Source organism: Balaenoptera physalus (genome assembly GCF_965194825.1).
Source record: "Balaenoptera physalus genome assembly, chromosome: 7".
Taxonomy (NCBI): Eukaryota; Metazoa; Chordata; class Mammalia; order Artiodactyla; family Balaenopteridae; genus Balaenoptera; species Balaenoptera physalus.
Genome location: NC_138886.1, coordinates 116329018 through 116346800, shown reverse-complemented (window position 1 = coordinate 116346800; position 17783 = coordinate 116329018). Strand labels below are relative to the sequence as shown.

At 36.3% G+C, this 17783-nt stretch overlaps 1 protein-coding gene across 1 annotated transcript in view; it reads right to left on the bottom strand.

The window, feature by feature from the left end:
* The window catches only part of GLRA3 (glycine receptor alpha 3), a 190306-nt gene extending 173375 nt beyond the window's left edge, over positions 1 to 16931 (bottom strand). Inside the window, exon 1 of the mRNA XM_082469094.1 lies at positions 16640 to 16931. Within this exon, the coding sequence (XP_082325220.1) occupies positions 16640 to 16710 (71 nt within the window). The 5' untranslated portion in view covers positions 16711 to 16931. The remainder of the gene's footprint in view (positions 1 to 16639) is intronic.
* Between the last annotated feature and the right edge of the window lie 852 nt (positions 16932 to 17783).

Here is a 17783-nt window from a genome sequence, read left to right as displayed (position 1 = left end):
AGTTTATAATTGGAAGTGGTAAGGAAAGGTAAATATAGCAGTGAGTATAGTGTTGTTCAATTTCCCTCTAGCGAAAATTAGACTATACATCAAGATTTTTATTGGATTATATTCTTTTTAAAAATGAAGAGTTTAGCAAGATACAATCAGTGACTGTACATCATACTTAAAGCTAATATTCAGCTGAGGTTCTATACACCCTTCTCCCTCTGCCTCACCTCCATTCTTTCTTCCCCTTTCCACCTTCCTTCTACTTATGTGCCAAACTATTTTGGGCAAGACATTTACAGTTTCCCAGGAAACAAAAGGATTGTAAAAGCTTCTGGATTATAGAAGTTATTTCCTCTTCCTGTAAGAACATATGTTTTCCTTTAATCAAGCATAACAAAATCTCTGGAGACAATACCTCCTAGGAAAAGACTACCTATTTTCAAGATGCAAAAGAAACGGGTCAGAGATGTGAGTGTACACACCTACACTGCCACAGGTGGTGTTCATGTATAGAACCCTGAGAAGAGCAAAAAGTTTGAAAGTGGGTCTCATTCTTATATTTTTTGATGAAACTATTCATAAAAAAAACTTACTGTGATTCTAGCTGAATGAGTCACATTTCACCTTTTAAAGAATGATGTGATTGTTTCTTTTTCTACTGTAGAAGAGCCTAAATCACTGTGCTCTTTTGGAAAAATAAGCAGTTAATTTGAACTAGGTGATGTGGGTTCTACCCCTGACTTTGCCAGCTAAATGAGCGAGGCCTGAATAAAGATCATGTCCTAGGCTTCCTCCCGCTCTTCTGCAGAGTGATGGGGGCTTCTGCTCTCACGGGGCTGGACCGACTCTTCCAAGAAAGGTGGGAGCACAGCCTGCCCGGTACCAGAGGTAATGTAGACTCGGCTCTATTCTGTGTTTTGTAACCGTTAAATCAGCCTAAACCTGTCTGCTTCGTTGTTCATCTTTATCTCGACTAATGACCTTGTCTCCTACTTCAAAGAGATAACTGAGCACACAACTGAATTACAAAATCACAACTACTCCCGTCTCTACCGCCTGCCACATTCTGCCTCCGGTCCCAGAGAAAGACTTAAGATTTCTGGTTCAAAAGCTACCCTTCAACGACTGCTCTTAAAACTCGTCCTTTTCATCTCATCAGTGACTTTGCCCTTTCTCTTCTGAACCTCTCTTGTGTTTTCCTAAGCATTTCCTAATCTACTGACTTCTTTCTTCCAGGATGTGAGCAAGCTCAAATCTCCTTCCATTGTAAAAACAAAACTAAACAAGCAAATGAAGAACTGCCTGCCGCATCTGTGTCCACTGTTACTTCCTCATGCAGTAGCCTCTTTTAAAAAAGGGAATCTATATTTTTCTTTAACGCACCATTCAATGTTCTAACATAGTTGTACATGTATTTTTGTACCAAAAGGCTTCTTATAATCTTCCACATTTCTTCTGGTTTTTATGGCATTTGATATTATTGTGTTATTGATCATTCTTTTATTTCCAAAACTTTTCTTTTTGGTTGTATGACGCACTCTGTGTTAGTTCTCATTTTTCTCTTATCATAATCCCCATCCTTTTTTTTTTTTTTTTTTTTTTGCCAGTACCTCTCCTTCTGCTCATCCCTTAGAAGCTGGTGTTTTTAAGACAGTGCTTTTCAAATCTGAATGTGCTTTATGACTTATCTGCCGGGCTGGATAAAATGCAGATTCCGATTCAGTGAGTCGTGGTGGGATTCAGAGTCTGCAGTTCTAACAATCTCTCAGGTGATGGTTATTCTTCTGGTTAAAGGACCACATTTTGAGCAGCAGTGCCCTCGGCAGGGAAGGACTTTTTGACATCTGCAAGCCCCAGTGGATTACAGGTGTGCTGTGTTAGCCACAGCTCAGCCTGCAGTGTGTGAGATGGGGCAGCTAGAGCCAGGCTTGATGACTGTGAGTCACCAGGCTTATTTGTTTGTACAATGAGATGAAACATCCATGTGTGCTCAAGTATTAAAAAATGTAGGAAAACCTTGCCCCAGAATTCTAGCCATCCAATCTCATCTAGTCCCAGGTCTTGTGTTCTCACCTCTGTGCTGAAGTTTTCCATTAACTGGATATCTCATAGGCATTACATTCACCATACATATCTGGAACTTAACTTATGATACTTTTCTACATGGCTATGCCTCTTCTTTTATGCCCTGTTCTTGTCATGGCACTATTTTTCACCCAGTTACTGAAGGTATAAATATGAGGCTTATCCTAGACCATTCTCTCTTGATCCTCCATATCCAAGCAGCGGACAAGACTTTTTTTTCTTTTGGTCATTTCTCATATTGCTCCTTTCTCTCCATTTTTGGGATGTCCTATTGCATTGACCGTTTCCTACTCTCCCTGAGGCCAGTTTTTCCCCTCCCCTCTGTGCACATACTTTCTATTAAGTTCTCCATATTGCTTCCTTTTTTTGGATAATAGTTATACTTTATTTGGATACTGGAATATTTATTCTTATCACAAACATTCAACCATTCTGCTTGAATATAAGCAGCATAATGTGTTGTAGAAAAATAATAAATTTCCCCTTTCTCTTGAGAAAAATCAAGGTAATGGTCCCAAGTTGTTTATTTTTCTGCAAATATTAGGATTGAAAAAATAAGAAAAGGAGGATAAAAATAAAAACAATGCTAAACACTGAAAATTAGAAGAGTCAACCATGATGTCTACTATTTAGAATAAGCTGATGTTTAGAAACATTTGAAAAAGTCTTGGAGATTTTCAGAAGTCTTAAGTTTTCTTCAGTGTTTGCAGTAACTTGAACTAACCTGCAAAATTATCAAAGTGTTCCCTTTTTTCTGTATAATAATTTGGAAATGATTCACATTATAAAAAAGAAAGATATACAACCCCAATTTTAAAAATTAATATTTGAAAAACAATTAATTTTGGCAAAAAGTAAAAGGTGGTATAGTTGAAACATTTTGAGAAACATTTTAAAATGGAAACTTCTTGGGACTTCCCTGGTGGTCCAGTCATTAGGGCTCGGTGCTTTCACTGCTGTGGCCCCGGGTTCAATCCCTGGTTGGAGAACCAAGATCCCACAAGCTGCGTGGTGTGGCAAAAAAATAAAATAAATAAAATAAAATGGAAACTTCCCTTTATTCTGGAAAATTATATTAAAAATATGACCTACATCCTCTCCAGCCTTGTCTCTCATCTCGTGCCTGACATATAATGTAGCTTCCAGCCACACTGAACCAGTTGTGGTTCCTACATTTTTCATGCTGGTTTGTGCATACGTCTTTGCACAGGCAATTGATTCTGCCCAGACCACCTTTGCTTCTCACTTTGACAATTCAATTCAAGGACCACATCTTTTGAAAAGTTGTCCTGCCTCCACGCTGCCCCCCCCACTAACAATTATGTGCCCTCTTGTGCACTCAGTGAATCCTATGTTGTCATTAAAGCAGTTCTTTCTCTCTCACACACACACACGTATTATCACTTTCCTGTGTATCTCTCCTCTAGACAAGTGCTCTCCAAACTTCTATAATTGCCCACTCCAAAACTTTAAAAATATCCAAACATGCACTTCCAATAAATGTATACATTATTACGTATATGCTTGCATGTATACGTATTGATTAATACGTTCCTTGACAATATTTCACTCATATATATGCATATTACTAGTAATCCATATATCAAATTTGCCTGAGGCTTATTTTATTTATTTATTTTGTTTTGTTTTGTTTTGTTTTTTGTTTTTTTTTTTGGCTTATTTTATTTTTATCAATTTTTATTTTTTAAAACATAGTGATTCAATAGTTTTATAGATTGTACTTCATTTGTAGCTATTATCAAATATTGGCTCTATTCCGTGTGCTGTACATTACGTCCTTGTATCTTATCCATATTACTTCTTTAGTGATATTTCTGAGACATAATTTGATCATGCTCGTTTCCTACTTGTAATAATTCCCTTTGTCTTCACTTGAAAGACTGAGTTCCATAACGGTGAATGTAAAATATGAGCTGGAGCCTCTGAACCTCCCTTCGCATGCACTTCCAAAAAGCCAAACATGCCACTTCCATTTGCAACTTAGCGGCCAGAACTTGGCCACATGGACACTTGAAGCTAAGAGTGAAACTGAGAAATCTTTAACTTCTTGGAAATGCCTTTAAAGATAAGCCTCTTCTTCTTTTCTGATAGCTGGAAAGCAGCTATGATTTCTGAAATCAGAGCATCTATCTTGGATCTCAAGGAAGAAATCCTATGTTAAGAATGACAAAACAAGAAGATAGAAAGATCAGTAAACTCCCATTCCAGATGTGGTCTGGTTGCTTCCATGGTTTTTCTTTTTCCTTTTTTTGAAAGAAAAACAAATCTTTCTTAAACCAATATTATTGTGCACTTTCTGTCAGTCACAAATGAACCTAATCTGAACTAACACAGCTATAAAGGGCTAGTCTGTTTATCCCTTGTTTATTTTCCTGCCACTCAACATCTTTCACATCTACCACTACAATGGATTTTAGGGAAAAAAATAGTTTCTTTGAATAAAGGCTACTGATATTAGGTGAAGTGAGAAATTATAGCTGTAATGCTAAGTACATATTTTCTCTTAAGGAGAGATTAGTGCGTTTCTGACTGTGTTCGTTTAAAAAAAATGTATTCCATAGATGGATACAGCTTTACCCATTACATTTTTAAAGTAGCATGTTAAGTACAATCACTCAGTGTATAGAAAAGCCACCCAGCCCTTCAAAGACAGAGCTGAGATCTGACCCTGAGTCTTCTTTCTCTAAATTCCTTCTTGGTTTCACATGTGCACACAAGTGCATGCACAGAGAAGACTGAGGCAAGAAAAGTTAGTTTACAAACCATCTAAAATAAACTAGCTCTTTCCTGTAGAGGTATAAATCTCATCTTCCTTTTACTACTGTATTTTTGAGCTTGAATTTTCATATGTTCCAGGAATTTGAATTTTTTTCATACTGATTAAGCTTTTCCGATGTAATTTTTGCTGTAAGTTGACATATATAACCGTACAAAGACACACAAAGAATGTCATACACTTTGGCCTTTTGAAGTAGAGCAAAATTTTAAGTTTACATATTATTATTTAGGGGGAGATATTTAGGCTACACATAAAACCTAATTCTCTATATAATCTCAGGAGGCACCAACTGAGGTCTGCAGTAGATTCAGTGTCTTTGATGATACGTACCGTATTTAAGATTTGTAGGAAGAAAGAGATAAGCCCAATTTCAGGAATTTAAGTGGGGGGGGGAGGATTTCATAATCTTTTAAAGGGTTTTAAAGTTGTTAGAAAGAAGCAACATAAGGCAGAAGGGAGATTTCTAATGGTTTTATCCATATAATCCTCTGCTACCTCTATTCTTCCCAATAAATAAAACAAGAGGCAAGAGAAAAACACGGAAGGCACATTTCTTCATACTAAGCAGTACTATACAAAGTTGGGTCCCTTAGTGTTTTAATAGACTAAAGGTAATTCTCTTTTTAAATAGGAGCAATTTAAGAACTGGTGGAAAATATCATTTAATGCATATTAGAGTGTTTTATTATTTTATAATAAGAAAGGAATTTATAGAGATAGATTGCTTTTAAGTTTTTCATTACGATTTTATCATGTGTCATTCTTCTTTCCCTTGTCAGGAATGTAATTGTTTATAAAACTATGAGAAGTCATAAATCTCTCCTTTTCTTGGATTTTTGTTTTATTTGATCTACTAATAATTAAGTTTCAGTATTCAGACTCCGGATACACATTTAAATGATACAAATTAACAAAAATCTATGTATAGTGATATCAACAGAACTAGTGAATACAAAGTAGCTTATGTGAGTATTCTCTTCCCTCATAAGCAAGTGATAACAATGAAATATTTTGTTTAGAAATAGAGAAAACTATTATTGGAATAAATATTTGCTGATGTTTTCTAACACCTACAATAGTCATATAGATTTTCCCCAGGAAGTTAGTTCTAAAACAACATAAAGCATGAATTTATTAGACAGGAAAACTTGGGGGGCCCATGGTAGAGATGTTACTATGAAGTTTGCCATACCCTCCATTTCATATGGAGACGGGCCCGTTGCCTTTTCTAAGGATGCTTTTTCTGTCTGAAACACTCTTCCCTCTTTCCTGCCCACTCACATGCCATCAACCGTTCACGGTCCATTTAAATTCCCTGCCTCTTTATAAAAATTTTATACTCCTTTGCATTCCAAAAAAGATATTTTCTTTTCCCAATATTTATAATTGTTACTATTTTGGGGAGTTATTCTTGATTACATTTTCAACAATTGCCAGCAAAAAAGAAATTGTCATTCAGCCACCCTTTATAGAGTCTCGGGCTTAAAACGTTAAATGTATGTGAGTTAAACAGATTAAAGGCAAAAACAAATATCCTGTGATATCTATGGTTCTCAGTTTATCTAGGGAATTGGAAACGTGTCAGTGATTCTGATCCCAGAACTGTGAGAGGTGCCATAATAGAAATTCAAACATTATGCCTTGAGAATATGCATTATTTATTTGATTATTATTTAGAATGGTCAATTAATTATGTCGTCTTTTTTCACTGCAGAGATCTTACAAAAAGTAGATAATTAAAAAGTATATGTTGCTTTAAAATATATTTTATATATATTTTATATATGTATATATATATTTTATATATACATGAAATAGTTATTTGCTACAACCATTTTTATATTAAGTGCTATTCCCTTTTTCCAATGTTTAAAAGAAGAAGCTATCATGACATGGAAGCTCAGTACTGCTTCATTTCGTAGAGGTGAGGATAGATCCCAGATAGGAACAAGTGAGACATAGGTAAGTAGTGAGGAAACGGAAAAATGTAGAAGAATATTTTCTGTGAAAGAAAAGAGAGATAAGAGGCAAGTGGGTAAATATATTACCACAGACAAATAAAATTGGGAATAAAGAAAAAAAACAAAGCACCAAATCTCTCACTAATTTTCCTCCTAAATGCTAGAAGGAAAGAAAGACAGCACAGTATTTTTATTTATGCCTAGAATTATTTATTTGACATTGTAACTCTGCTTTGGGGGGAGGGGAAGTGTTTCATTTCAGAAACGAGTGAGCCCTGTCAGTGTGCAAGACACTCTTTTAAGCCCTGGTGATAGAACTAGGAATATGTTACTGTCCCTGCCCTCCAGGGCTTCACAGTTTGAACTAGAGGCAGTATTCAGGCCATTACCACAGCCCTGGGACATATGCAATAATAAAGGTACTGTATTCCTGGAAGCACAGAGGAGGTATCCTCACCTAGACGTGGGGGAGCTCAGAGAAGGATTCTTCAAGAAGGTAAAGTGAGTTGAGTAGAAATTAGCCAGACAGATAGAATGCATATGGTCCTCCCAGGCATTTGATGGATGGTATTTGAGTGGTTGTTTCATCAACGTTCACATCATTTATCTTCCCCTAAGTCCCCACCTTAAGTATTGTATGGCCAATATGAACCAAACCAAAGCAAAACAAACCAAAGCAAACCAAAACCGAACAGCAAGATAAACATCGTTTTCTGATGATTTGCTGACACCTTACTGCCAATTAATAATCATTCCTACTTTCTTTTCTATTAGTAGCATTTTACTTGTTACTCTATTTTCTTTCAATCAGTTTTTTTGTTTTATGTGGACCATTTTTTTAAAGTCTTTATTGAATTTGTTACAATATTGCTTCTGTTTTATGTTTTCTGGTCGTGAGGCATGTGGGATCTTAACTCTCCCACCAAGGATCGAACCCACACCCCCTGCATTGGAAGGTTAAGTCTCAACCACTGGACCGCCAGGGAAGTCCCAATCAGTTTTTATTTTAATGGTAACATTACTCTCAGCTTTTTGTACATATCCCTGAACTCCTGAATTGAAGAATATCCAGACCTTATGTCAGTACTAACTGTTGAGATCCTTTCTATAACAACTATAAATTTAACTTTAAAAAGGAATTTGAACTTTTTCATTTATCTTACTTTGAAAACAAAAGAAAGTCAACAGAGTCGAAATCATAGAAAAATAAACTGTAAATGATATTATCTCTAAGATTTTTTTTTTTTAAAGTTTCATGAAATTATGAAAGTCATTGAACAGTGATGTTGGTAGAGGCAGCTGTGATTTGAAATTTATTGATGGAAGCCTAGTGGCTTCTGGGAAACTTATGTATTTACAGAAAAAGATGTCACTAAAGTTTCCTAATGCTTTCAGGATTAAATTATCTTAAACGGTGTCAATAGATAAATGATTGCTTTACTTCTAGGTCATGACTCCAAACAATGAAACTATACAACTAGAGTCTAAGTATCATAAAAAGTAGCAACCTTTACACCATGCATTCTCAAGAGGGGTGTTATCACCCCAAGGAGGGTGGGTGAGAGTTTTATCTTGGGGGGTGAAAAATCTTATTCTTCTTACATATAAAGCACAGATCTATCTCTATCTCTATGTATCTATGGCTATATACCACACATGAGCAAATATACAATGTACTGTGATATTACAATTTCATGCAGGCAATTAGAAAAAAAAAAGTCTAAAAATATCTTTAAAGGGCTCCTTAGGAGGCAATGATGGGGAAAACAGGTTGAGAAATAATGCATTATACAATAGAAATTTCAATTTCTCATGGTGATAAGGAGAAACAAATCTATCACTTTTCCACTGGGAGCTGCCAATTTATGTCTGTTTTACAACTTCTCAGAGCCGGTAACATCTTCTGAGGCGATTTATTTGATCTTATAGCCTTTATGATATCTTGAACACAAGATTCCCTTTCCACTCCAAGTAATAACACACGTTGAAATAAAATTCAAATCTAGAGTTATAGATAGATAAACAGAGATGACAGGCAGGTAGGTGTCATCTCAGTGCTGATCTGTTGTTTATTGAGCATCTACTTCACACATGACATTGAATTAAATATTATGGCAGTAAAACAAGATCAGAAACAATCCTATCCTCATGGGAGTTACAATCAAGAAGGAGAGGCAAGACTTGCATGAAAATCTAAAACACACATTTGAAGGTGATGTCACATGTCCCCCCCTCTACGGTGGCATATTATAGAAAGTTGAGATTCTGCTTCTCCAGCACTTTGCACACTGCCTGGAAATGCAGTCCCTGCTCCATAGACTTTTATAAAGTTACAAAGAGATTCAGGTAGACTGCTACAGGCACCCTGCAACTGGAGCATACAAGCTTCATGCATGGAGCAACCACATGGAAAATATTATCAATCCAAACTGTGTCTCAAATAAAAACCACACTCTCCACAAGCAGGATGGTCATTTTAAGTGAAGAAGCAAGCATAAAAAAAAGGAAAAAAATACAGAAACAAATACTTGGGGAGGGGCAGCACATGTGCCCAAAGGAAGTTTCCTATGTCCAGGAGAAAACAGAATGACATTTTGTTTTTTATTCATTAAAATTGTTTGATAAATATTTTCCTTTTCAGGTAAAAAGGTCCTTATTGCTGGAAATTTTAATGTTTACAGGATGACTACCTGTTATAGATATTTTTGAGAGATTTTCAAATTTAGGTACAATATTGGATGGACTAGTTACCTCTAATGTAAGCCCAACCATCCCATATTGGCAGTGTTTGTAAAGTAGTATCAGAAATATCTCAGGGTCTATAAATCTTAATTAGTTATTTTTGTCAGTGTGCAAATTTTGCATGTACTCCTAGAGAATGCTTCATCATTTGCATTGGAAGTTATTCCATGCAATAAACTATCTCAGAGGATGTTAATAACCTTTCCATTTTATGCTATTCTTAATTGTACCACTGAGGTTACTGCTTCTGTGCATCAAATTGTCTGAGAGGTACTGGTAATACTTCCTCCTAAAAACATCTCTAGTACGGAGATTCTGAAAGAATTTCAGAAATGCACTGTAACGGAGCTGCTTTTTTTTATTTTATTTTTTTTATTTTATTTTTTGCTATTGCTTCCTCTTCTGACAACACCTGAGGATTTCAAACTCTGTTTCCTAAAATGTGTGTGGTTGCCATGCAGTTGTTAGAATAGCTTCATTTTCTGGGGTGGAAGAGCTCACTCTATTCACACACTTTCTGTTTGTTACTAAACAGTTGGTCCTGTCTTAGAATGCCTGCCTTCACTCCAGAACCAGTTCTCGAAGCTGACTCACTTATCTCTCTTCTTGATGCATTTTTCCGACAAGACAAAACTACAGCTTTCTTCTAGTACAGAAAGACAAACCACCCATGTTTCAAAATGGACATCTGCATACACAGGAGTTCATTTTCAATAAATACAGTTAATCCAAGTATAAGGCTAATCATTTGGCGAGGAGTTTAAGAGACAGGTTTGGTGGGAAAGTCAAGGAGGATTCATCCAATATGCTTCATGTAGTAAGGAAAAGTTAAAGATGCATCTTCTCCAAAAGAATCCCAAAATAATTCCCTAAAAGTCTCCTGAGAAAACTTAAGTTTTTAATCATCCATGATTGTGGACTAGTTTATGGATTAGTTGAAATTAGAGCATTCAAAGGCTATATAGAAAAGGGATAGATATACGCTATTGATCAGAGCAAGTCCTTGGGATCGACAGTATAAAATTATGATAAATCTATGACTTTGTCACTTGTTTATGACCAGTCGCACCTCCACAGTTTAGCACAGGACTCTCTCTGAGTACGACTCTGTGCCCTGCTCTAAATGTTCTACCTTCATCTCATATAAATATTTTTTCTGTTTTTCGTTCTTTGCGCAGTGTGATCACCTTTGTAACAGTTTAACTGTTCAGTCTACAGTTCAAGCATTGTCTCTGTGTTCTCAGCTGACAGCAGGATACCCAGATCTACTGCTACCATCTCAAACTCAAAACCCCGAAAACCAAGTTCACTGTCCCCTTTTCTTCCAACAATCCAAATCCTCCACCTGATTTTCTTTCTTTAAAGAGATCATATTTTGATGAAAAATTCAAACATGATCTCCAAACTCTAAAACAAGCAGATTGTCTTTTTCTTCTAGTAGTCTTGTCATTGTTGTCTGTTTACATAGTTTTTTACTATTACTGATGATTATTAGCAATCTTATGATTAATTGTAATTTTGAGGTAAACTCTACCTCTGAAAGAAAGGGATTTATAGATATTTTGAGCCAAGTTACCAGACCATTCCTATAATGAAAACTATCCAGTTATAATTAAATTATTTGCTTCTAAATTTCATCCATATTCCATTATGAAAGGGAGCTGCAACTCCACATTTCGGCTGGTTTATTATTGTAGTCAGCTCAATAGTTGTTGCTAGCAGAATATGACTTTAAACCATAAATTGGAAATCTTTCAACTGAATTTGACCGTCACCATTCCCTTAGCATGTTATAGGCTTGTATCATTCCTACTGCACAGAATATTTTCTTTATATCTTATTTCTGCCCATTGAACAAGCATCTTATAAGATCCAGCACAAGTACCAACCCTCTGGGGAACTTCCCTATTTCACATTGCCTAAAACATTGTTGTTTCTGTTTTTCTTTTGTCACTTGGCCCTTTGTATTTTCTTTCCTGCTAGACTCTAAGTTCCATGATGAGAAAGGTGATAATTTGCTAGACTCTAAGTTCCATGATGAGAAAGGTGATAATTTCCCTATCATCCATAGCTAAACTGTACCTAGCACAAACATGTGTGCACAGAATGTGATGATGAAATCTTGTTGAATTGCTTACCATTACACATTAAACACATATTTGGTGATTGACTTGCCTCAGTACATAGTTGTGTGATCAAGGGAGAGAAAAATTACATACAAGAGGAAATATTTAAAAGCTGTTTCCTGAATCTGCAGAGCAAACTGCTTGAGGCATTGACTAGAGAACTGGGCCACGATCCTTCTATACTTAGGAAACTGTATGATTATTTATAGATACAAAGGGAAGAAGCATGTATTATGTGTAGCATAATTTAAAAACACTATGTAGAATCCTGCTATAGTACCTACATACAAGAAATCATCATAAAACTGACTTTATTCCCTGAAGTACATTTTTCTTCAAAATCTTACATAAGAAAATAGACCCAACATTAAAAAGAATTTTCCCCATCCTCCAAAACGTACCAAAAGCAAAAAACAAGAAATTCTATGCCAAAATGTTTTTCTTAGGCTTTGAAGTAAATCAAGAAAACATTTTGTTTGTGATTATCATAAAGTATGAAATTCATACATTCAGTGTTTTGACACAATATACCATAATTTATTCAAATAGCAAGTCTGTGTTGGTATCAAACTATAAAGATGAAAAACAAAATTGTATGTTGTGAAAATAATTAATTTAGATGAAATATTTTTGGCAGTTCTCCTGCTTTTGGAATTTGTTCTGTAAGCTCTTCATAATCATCACTTATTTACATTTCAAAGAAAGCTGAACACTGGTGTTTTGTTCTTTATTTTATTAGTATGAGAAGTAGAATCCAAAAGCCATAGGAAATTTTTTTCAAAAAACAGCAATATCTGAGCAAAATGTGAAAATTTTAAATACTTCACTACTAGGAAATTTAGATTTCTTATGTCTGTGTCTGACTTGTATTTATTAAAAGAATTCACCTCTTTAATAAGTCCCCTTTAAATATTACATTTCTAATACCTGATGTATTCTGAAAATGAATACTCCTAATTATACTATAGTAGTAAATTTTTTTTTCTGCTGTTTTTGCCTTAATAAAACTCATTTACTGGGGTTTCCCTCGTGGCGCAGTGGTTAAGAATCTGCCTGCCAATGTAGGGGACACAGGTTCGAGCCCTGGTCCAGGAAGATCCCACATGCCGCGGAGCAACTAAGCCCATGCACCACAAGTACTGAGCCTGTGTGCCACAACTACTGAAGCCCACACGCCTAGAGCCCGAGCTCTGCAACAAGAGAAGCCACCGCAATGAGAAGCTCGCATACCGCAATGAAGGGTAACCCCTGCTCGCCGCAACTAGAGAAAGCCCACACGCAGCATCGAAGACCCAACGCAGCCAAAAATAAATAAATAAATAAATAAATAAATAAATAAATAAAAAATAAAGTGGTACTGACTTGTAGAATCTCTGTGGGGAGAGAAACATCCTAATTAAAAAAAAAAAAAACTCATTTACTAAAATGTAGAAATTATGCCAAGATAGAAACTAAAATATCATCTGTGGGCTTGCAATAATAGTCTACAAAACTGCTATAAATTTTTATAATAATATTGCACTGATCAAATTTTGTACTAGTAATAGCAATAGGAATTCTCATATATCACTGATAGGAGTTTAACTAGGTACAACTACCTTAGAAAACTTGCAGTATCTACTAAAGCTAACCATACTCATATCCACCCTATATTCTAGCAATTCCTCTGCCTAGTGAAACTCTTGGACCCAACTCATATAGTCCCCAAAATGCACGTATTCACATGTATTCACCAAAAAAAGGCATGATCAAGGAGGTTCATAGCAGCACTAGCCAAAACCTAAAAAAATACACAAATATTCCTCAGTAGGACAATGGGTAGATTGTGATGTCTTCATATAATGGAATACCATACAGAAATGAGAATAAACGAGCTACTGCTACATGCTATTAACACAGATAAATCACATATGTTTCATAAAAATAAAGCAGACTCAAATAAGTATTTATATAAAGTTCAAAAGCAGGAAAAACTTTTAGTGTCGCATAAGTCAGGATAGAGATGATTTTGGGGCAAGGTAGTGCTTGGGAAAAGATATGGTGGTAAGAGGGGGCAGGGTGAATGCTCGTGTGTTGCTGACAATTCTACTTCTTGATCCGTGGTCTCTTGACATGGTGTGTTACCTTTGTGCCACTTTATTTGGAACTTTGTAGTTTGTGCATTTTTCTGTGTGCATTTATATGTCAATAAAAATTTTAAAACCTTAAACCTATGAAAAACACGCTTCTACTAGTAGGTTATTTAATTAAAACTTCTAGGCTTCCCTGGTGGCGCAGTGGTTGAGAATCTGCCTGCTAATGCAGGGGACACGGGTTCGAGCCCTGGTCTGGGAAGATCCCACATGCCGCGGAGCAACTGGGCCCGTGAGCCACAACTACTGAGCCTGCGCGTCTGGAGCCTGTGCTCCGCAACAAGAAAGGCCACGATAGTGAGAGGCCCGCGCACCGCAATGAAGAGTGGTCCCTGCTTGCCGCAACTAGAGGAAGCCCTCGCACAGAAACGAAGACCCAACACAGCCTAAATAAATAAATAAATAATAATTTAAAAAAAAAAAAAAAAAGTTAAGATCATTAAGAGAAGGCCATTCTTAAAAAAAAAAAAAAAAAAAAAAAAAAAAAAAAAAACTTCATATATGGTTTCTGGTTCTTGTTCTTACTTCCAAATTTCCCTGGAAATAATATTTTTAAATTAAAAAGATATATTTATGAATTTAAACAAAAATACTTTTTTGACTTTATTTTTTCCTTTACATGTTTCCTTTTTTGCTCAATACCTCACGAATAGGCTTAGCGAACAAAAAATAGTCTCCATAAAGAAACCGTATTTTGCAAGATATTTCCAGTACAGGGAGCTTCACTTTCTAAAGGAAATTTCTATAGAAAATTTTCCTTCAAGGACCATCACTGAAAAATAAAAATACTTAATTTTTTTATGTATGATTAAAGTTCTTCATAGAGTGATGAGCTACTCTCATCTAAGACCAGTCTAAGATAGAGAAAACTTTTCTTCGATTTGTGAAAGAAAAAAGAAAAACTTGATGAAGAATATATGTATCACCAAAACTTCTATATTGGGTATGTCTTTTTCAAGTGATTACATTTTTAGACTATTCATAAAAAGCATTTTAAACTAAATTATTTAATATTAATGAAGATAAATTCTTTCTAAGAATATATTATAGGGGCTTCCCTGGTGGCGCAGTGGTTGAGAATCTGCCTGCTAATGCAGGGGACACGGGTTCGAGCCCTGGTCTGGGAGGATCCCACATGCCGCGGAGCAGCTGGGCCCGTGAGCCACAATTACTGAGCCTGCGCGTCTGGAGCCTGTGCTCCGCAACAAGACAGGCCACGATAGTGAGAGGCCCGCGCACCGCGATGAAGAGTGGCCCCCACTCGCCGCAACTAGAGAAAGCCCTCGCACAGAAACGAAGACCCAACACAGCGATAAATAAATAAATAAACAAAAATTTTAAAAAAAAAGAATATATTATAACAAATATCATGGTGATTTGCCATTATACAAATTTGACCTCATCAATCAAAATATTTTAGGTATTAACATTAAACTTCCTAAATCTAAGTATCTATCAACTAAGCTCTTCTGATTTCTTTGAAAAAAATAAATATGTGTATTATCTAAGATATTAAGAAATAATTACGGTAAAATAATCAATTTATCTTATGACATGAATTTTGTACTCCTTTCCATACAATTTACATAAATGTAATAGCTCTACATTCTTTGCTTTGATCACTACGTATGAAATTTGTAACAATTGTAAAGTTACAAAAATTGACTGCCATTAAAATATTTTTCACTGAAAATATTCTGATTTACAATGGTTTCAACACCTTACTTCAGAAAAAATCGATAATTTCAGAAATATAATAACCTTCACAACTAGTTCCTGTTACTAAAGGTAGTTATTATGGGATACGATATGTTTTTCTAACGTGCCTAATGATGAAAACTTGACATAGCAACCCAGAAAAGAATATTTACATACTTCAAATGGAAATCATTATACACATAACTTAGTTACTCTCATAATTTGATTTCAATCTTCTTGAAAGTCTTGTGAGCCATAAAATGGAAATTTTAAGGTAATTATAATAGTAAAGTAAAATTTATATTGTTGGTTCAAAACTCCATATGAGCAGTATCTTGCTTATATATTGTTTGATGAAGAATGGGGGTTAAATTACTTGATCTTGTGTTTAGTCTCTCTTCTAATTAAAAAGAAAAAAAAGAAAGCCTACCAAATATGACTGGATATGATAAGAAAATGACACATCATAGAACAATTTTACCATTCAATAGGTTTCTTATTACTTTCTCCAAAATAATTATTCTTGGCATAGAACATATCTCGTGATTTATTTATTATTTTGCCTCCATGAACCAGGCTCTTTAGAAAATAGTACTTGCAAGGCCTTTATTATTTTATTCATTTGAACTTAACCTCTAGATATATCAACAATGTTCAGAATATCTCTGATCACTGTTTATGTTCTAGATTTTTTTTGTCTTTTAAAAACTAAGTAATGTTCCATTTCTAATTACTAAATGTTTTGTAACTTTCAAAAAAGAGAGTAACACCCAGAATTTATAATTGACTTAGAAAAAAGAAACACTTAAAGCAATTTGAGAAGGAAGACCTAGGTTTTGGAAATATTTTTTTGCTAGGGTAACCTCAGCTGCAAATAATATAAGATGCCAGTTACTAAAATACATTAATTAGTGAAAACAGAGCAAAGTTACATGTTGTAGAGGTCTCAAGAGATAGACTGCTAGATACCTTTAGATAGAAAACAATACGATTTAAGGGACACTTTCAACAAGTCAACTTCGAGTTACATTCTCGGTTTCATCCATGACAAGTAGTTGCAAGGCTTGAATGAGTTCTCCAACTGTTACATACAAGTGGACTCACCTGAGTAGCAGTGCTGCTTCCCAGAAGTAAAATCCCGAAACTAACGTCCGAAAGTGTCTCACGTAGGCCATGATACGGAGGGAAAGATTCACGACTCTGAAATGAGTCTTAGCCAAGGCATGGGGAAGGAGAAAGCCGGGAATGAGAGTGTGCAGTCTAACTGCGTGTGGTGTTGGTGGAGAGCAACGCCTGGAAAGCTTCAGCACCTGAGACAGCTCCCCGCGATCCGCGGAGACCCTCTCTTTCAAACACTTGAAATTCCCTTTCGACCCCTTCTCTGAGCAGGAGCTGAAGGGAGATTCACAGGATTACACATGTGCAGGTGATTTATACAGTGACAGCGGAATAACGGATGAGATGAGAAGTCTGAGGTGCCTAGGTTCTGGGCAGCAGTTCACGGGAGCTCTAGCGGCAAAAGAAGATTGCTAATCCTTTCCTGACTCAGACCCACGACTGGAGAAAGAAGAGCAACAGCGGGAGCAAGGATGCGTCTGCACCTGCTCCAAGCGCCGCCCGCCCGAATCCCACTGTCCACCTTTGGGTAAACCCCGGGCCACTAGCGTGGCAAAAGGAAGCGAGGGCGGGGCCAGACGACACGGTCTTGCCAGCCAATCACAACCACACAGCGGGGCAGAGTGACAGGCCACTCATGACGGTAGGCGGTGCTTAGCTCGCCAGGCTTTAAAAAAAAAAAAAAACAAAAAACGTTGAGTAACTGGTGCAGAGCCTAAACCGCAACTGGAAGGAATTGGGGGAGGGAAGCCTCTGCGCTAAGAACTGGGGGAGTCAGCAGCATTTATGGATTAGGTAGCAGAATCGCGCTAGAGGGACCCTCCATTGTTCCCTTTCGGGAGAAGGCACAATTTAGTAATAAAAGGTCTTTTCGGATGTGACCCTGTCTCTTTGACCCTACATCAAATGCAAGAGTCAACAGTAAACCCAGACCCTTGGAGAGGTCTAGGGAAGAGCAGAGAATGTGGTTCTGAAAAACAGCGGAACAGGAAAATCAGCTGCTTCTAGAATCGTCTCACAACCCTGGCCGGCTTCTGGCCGGGAAGCGTTGTTGACTAGAGTCAGTTGAGTTTCCTTCAGTGACAATACGGGGTTAAAAAGATGAAGGTGGGAAATCTAAAGAGATGGCTTC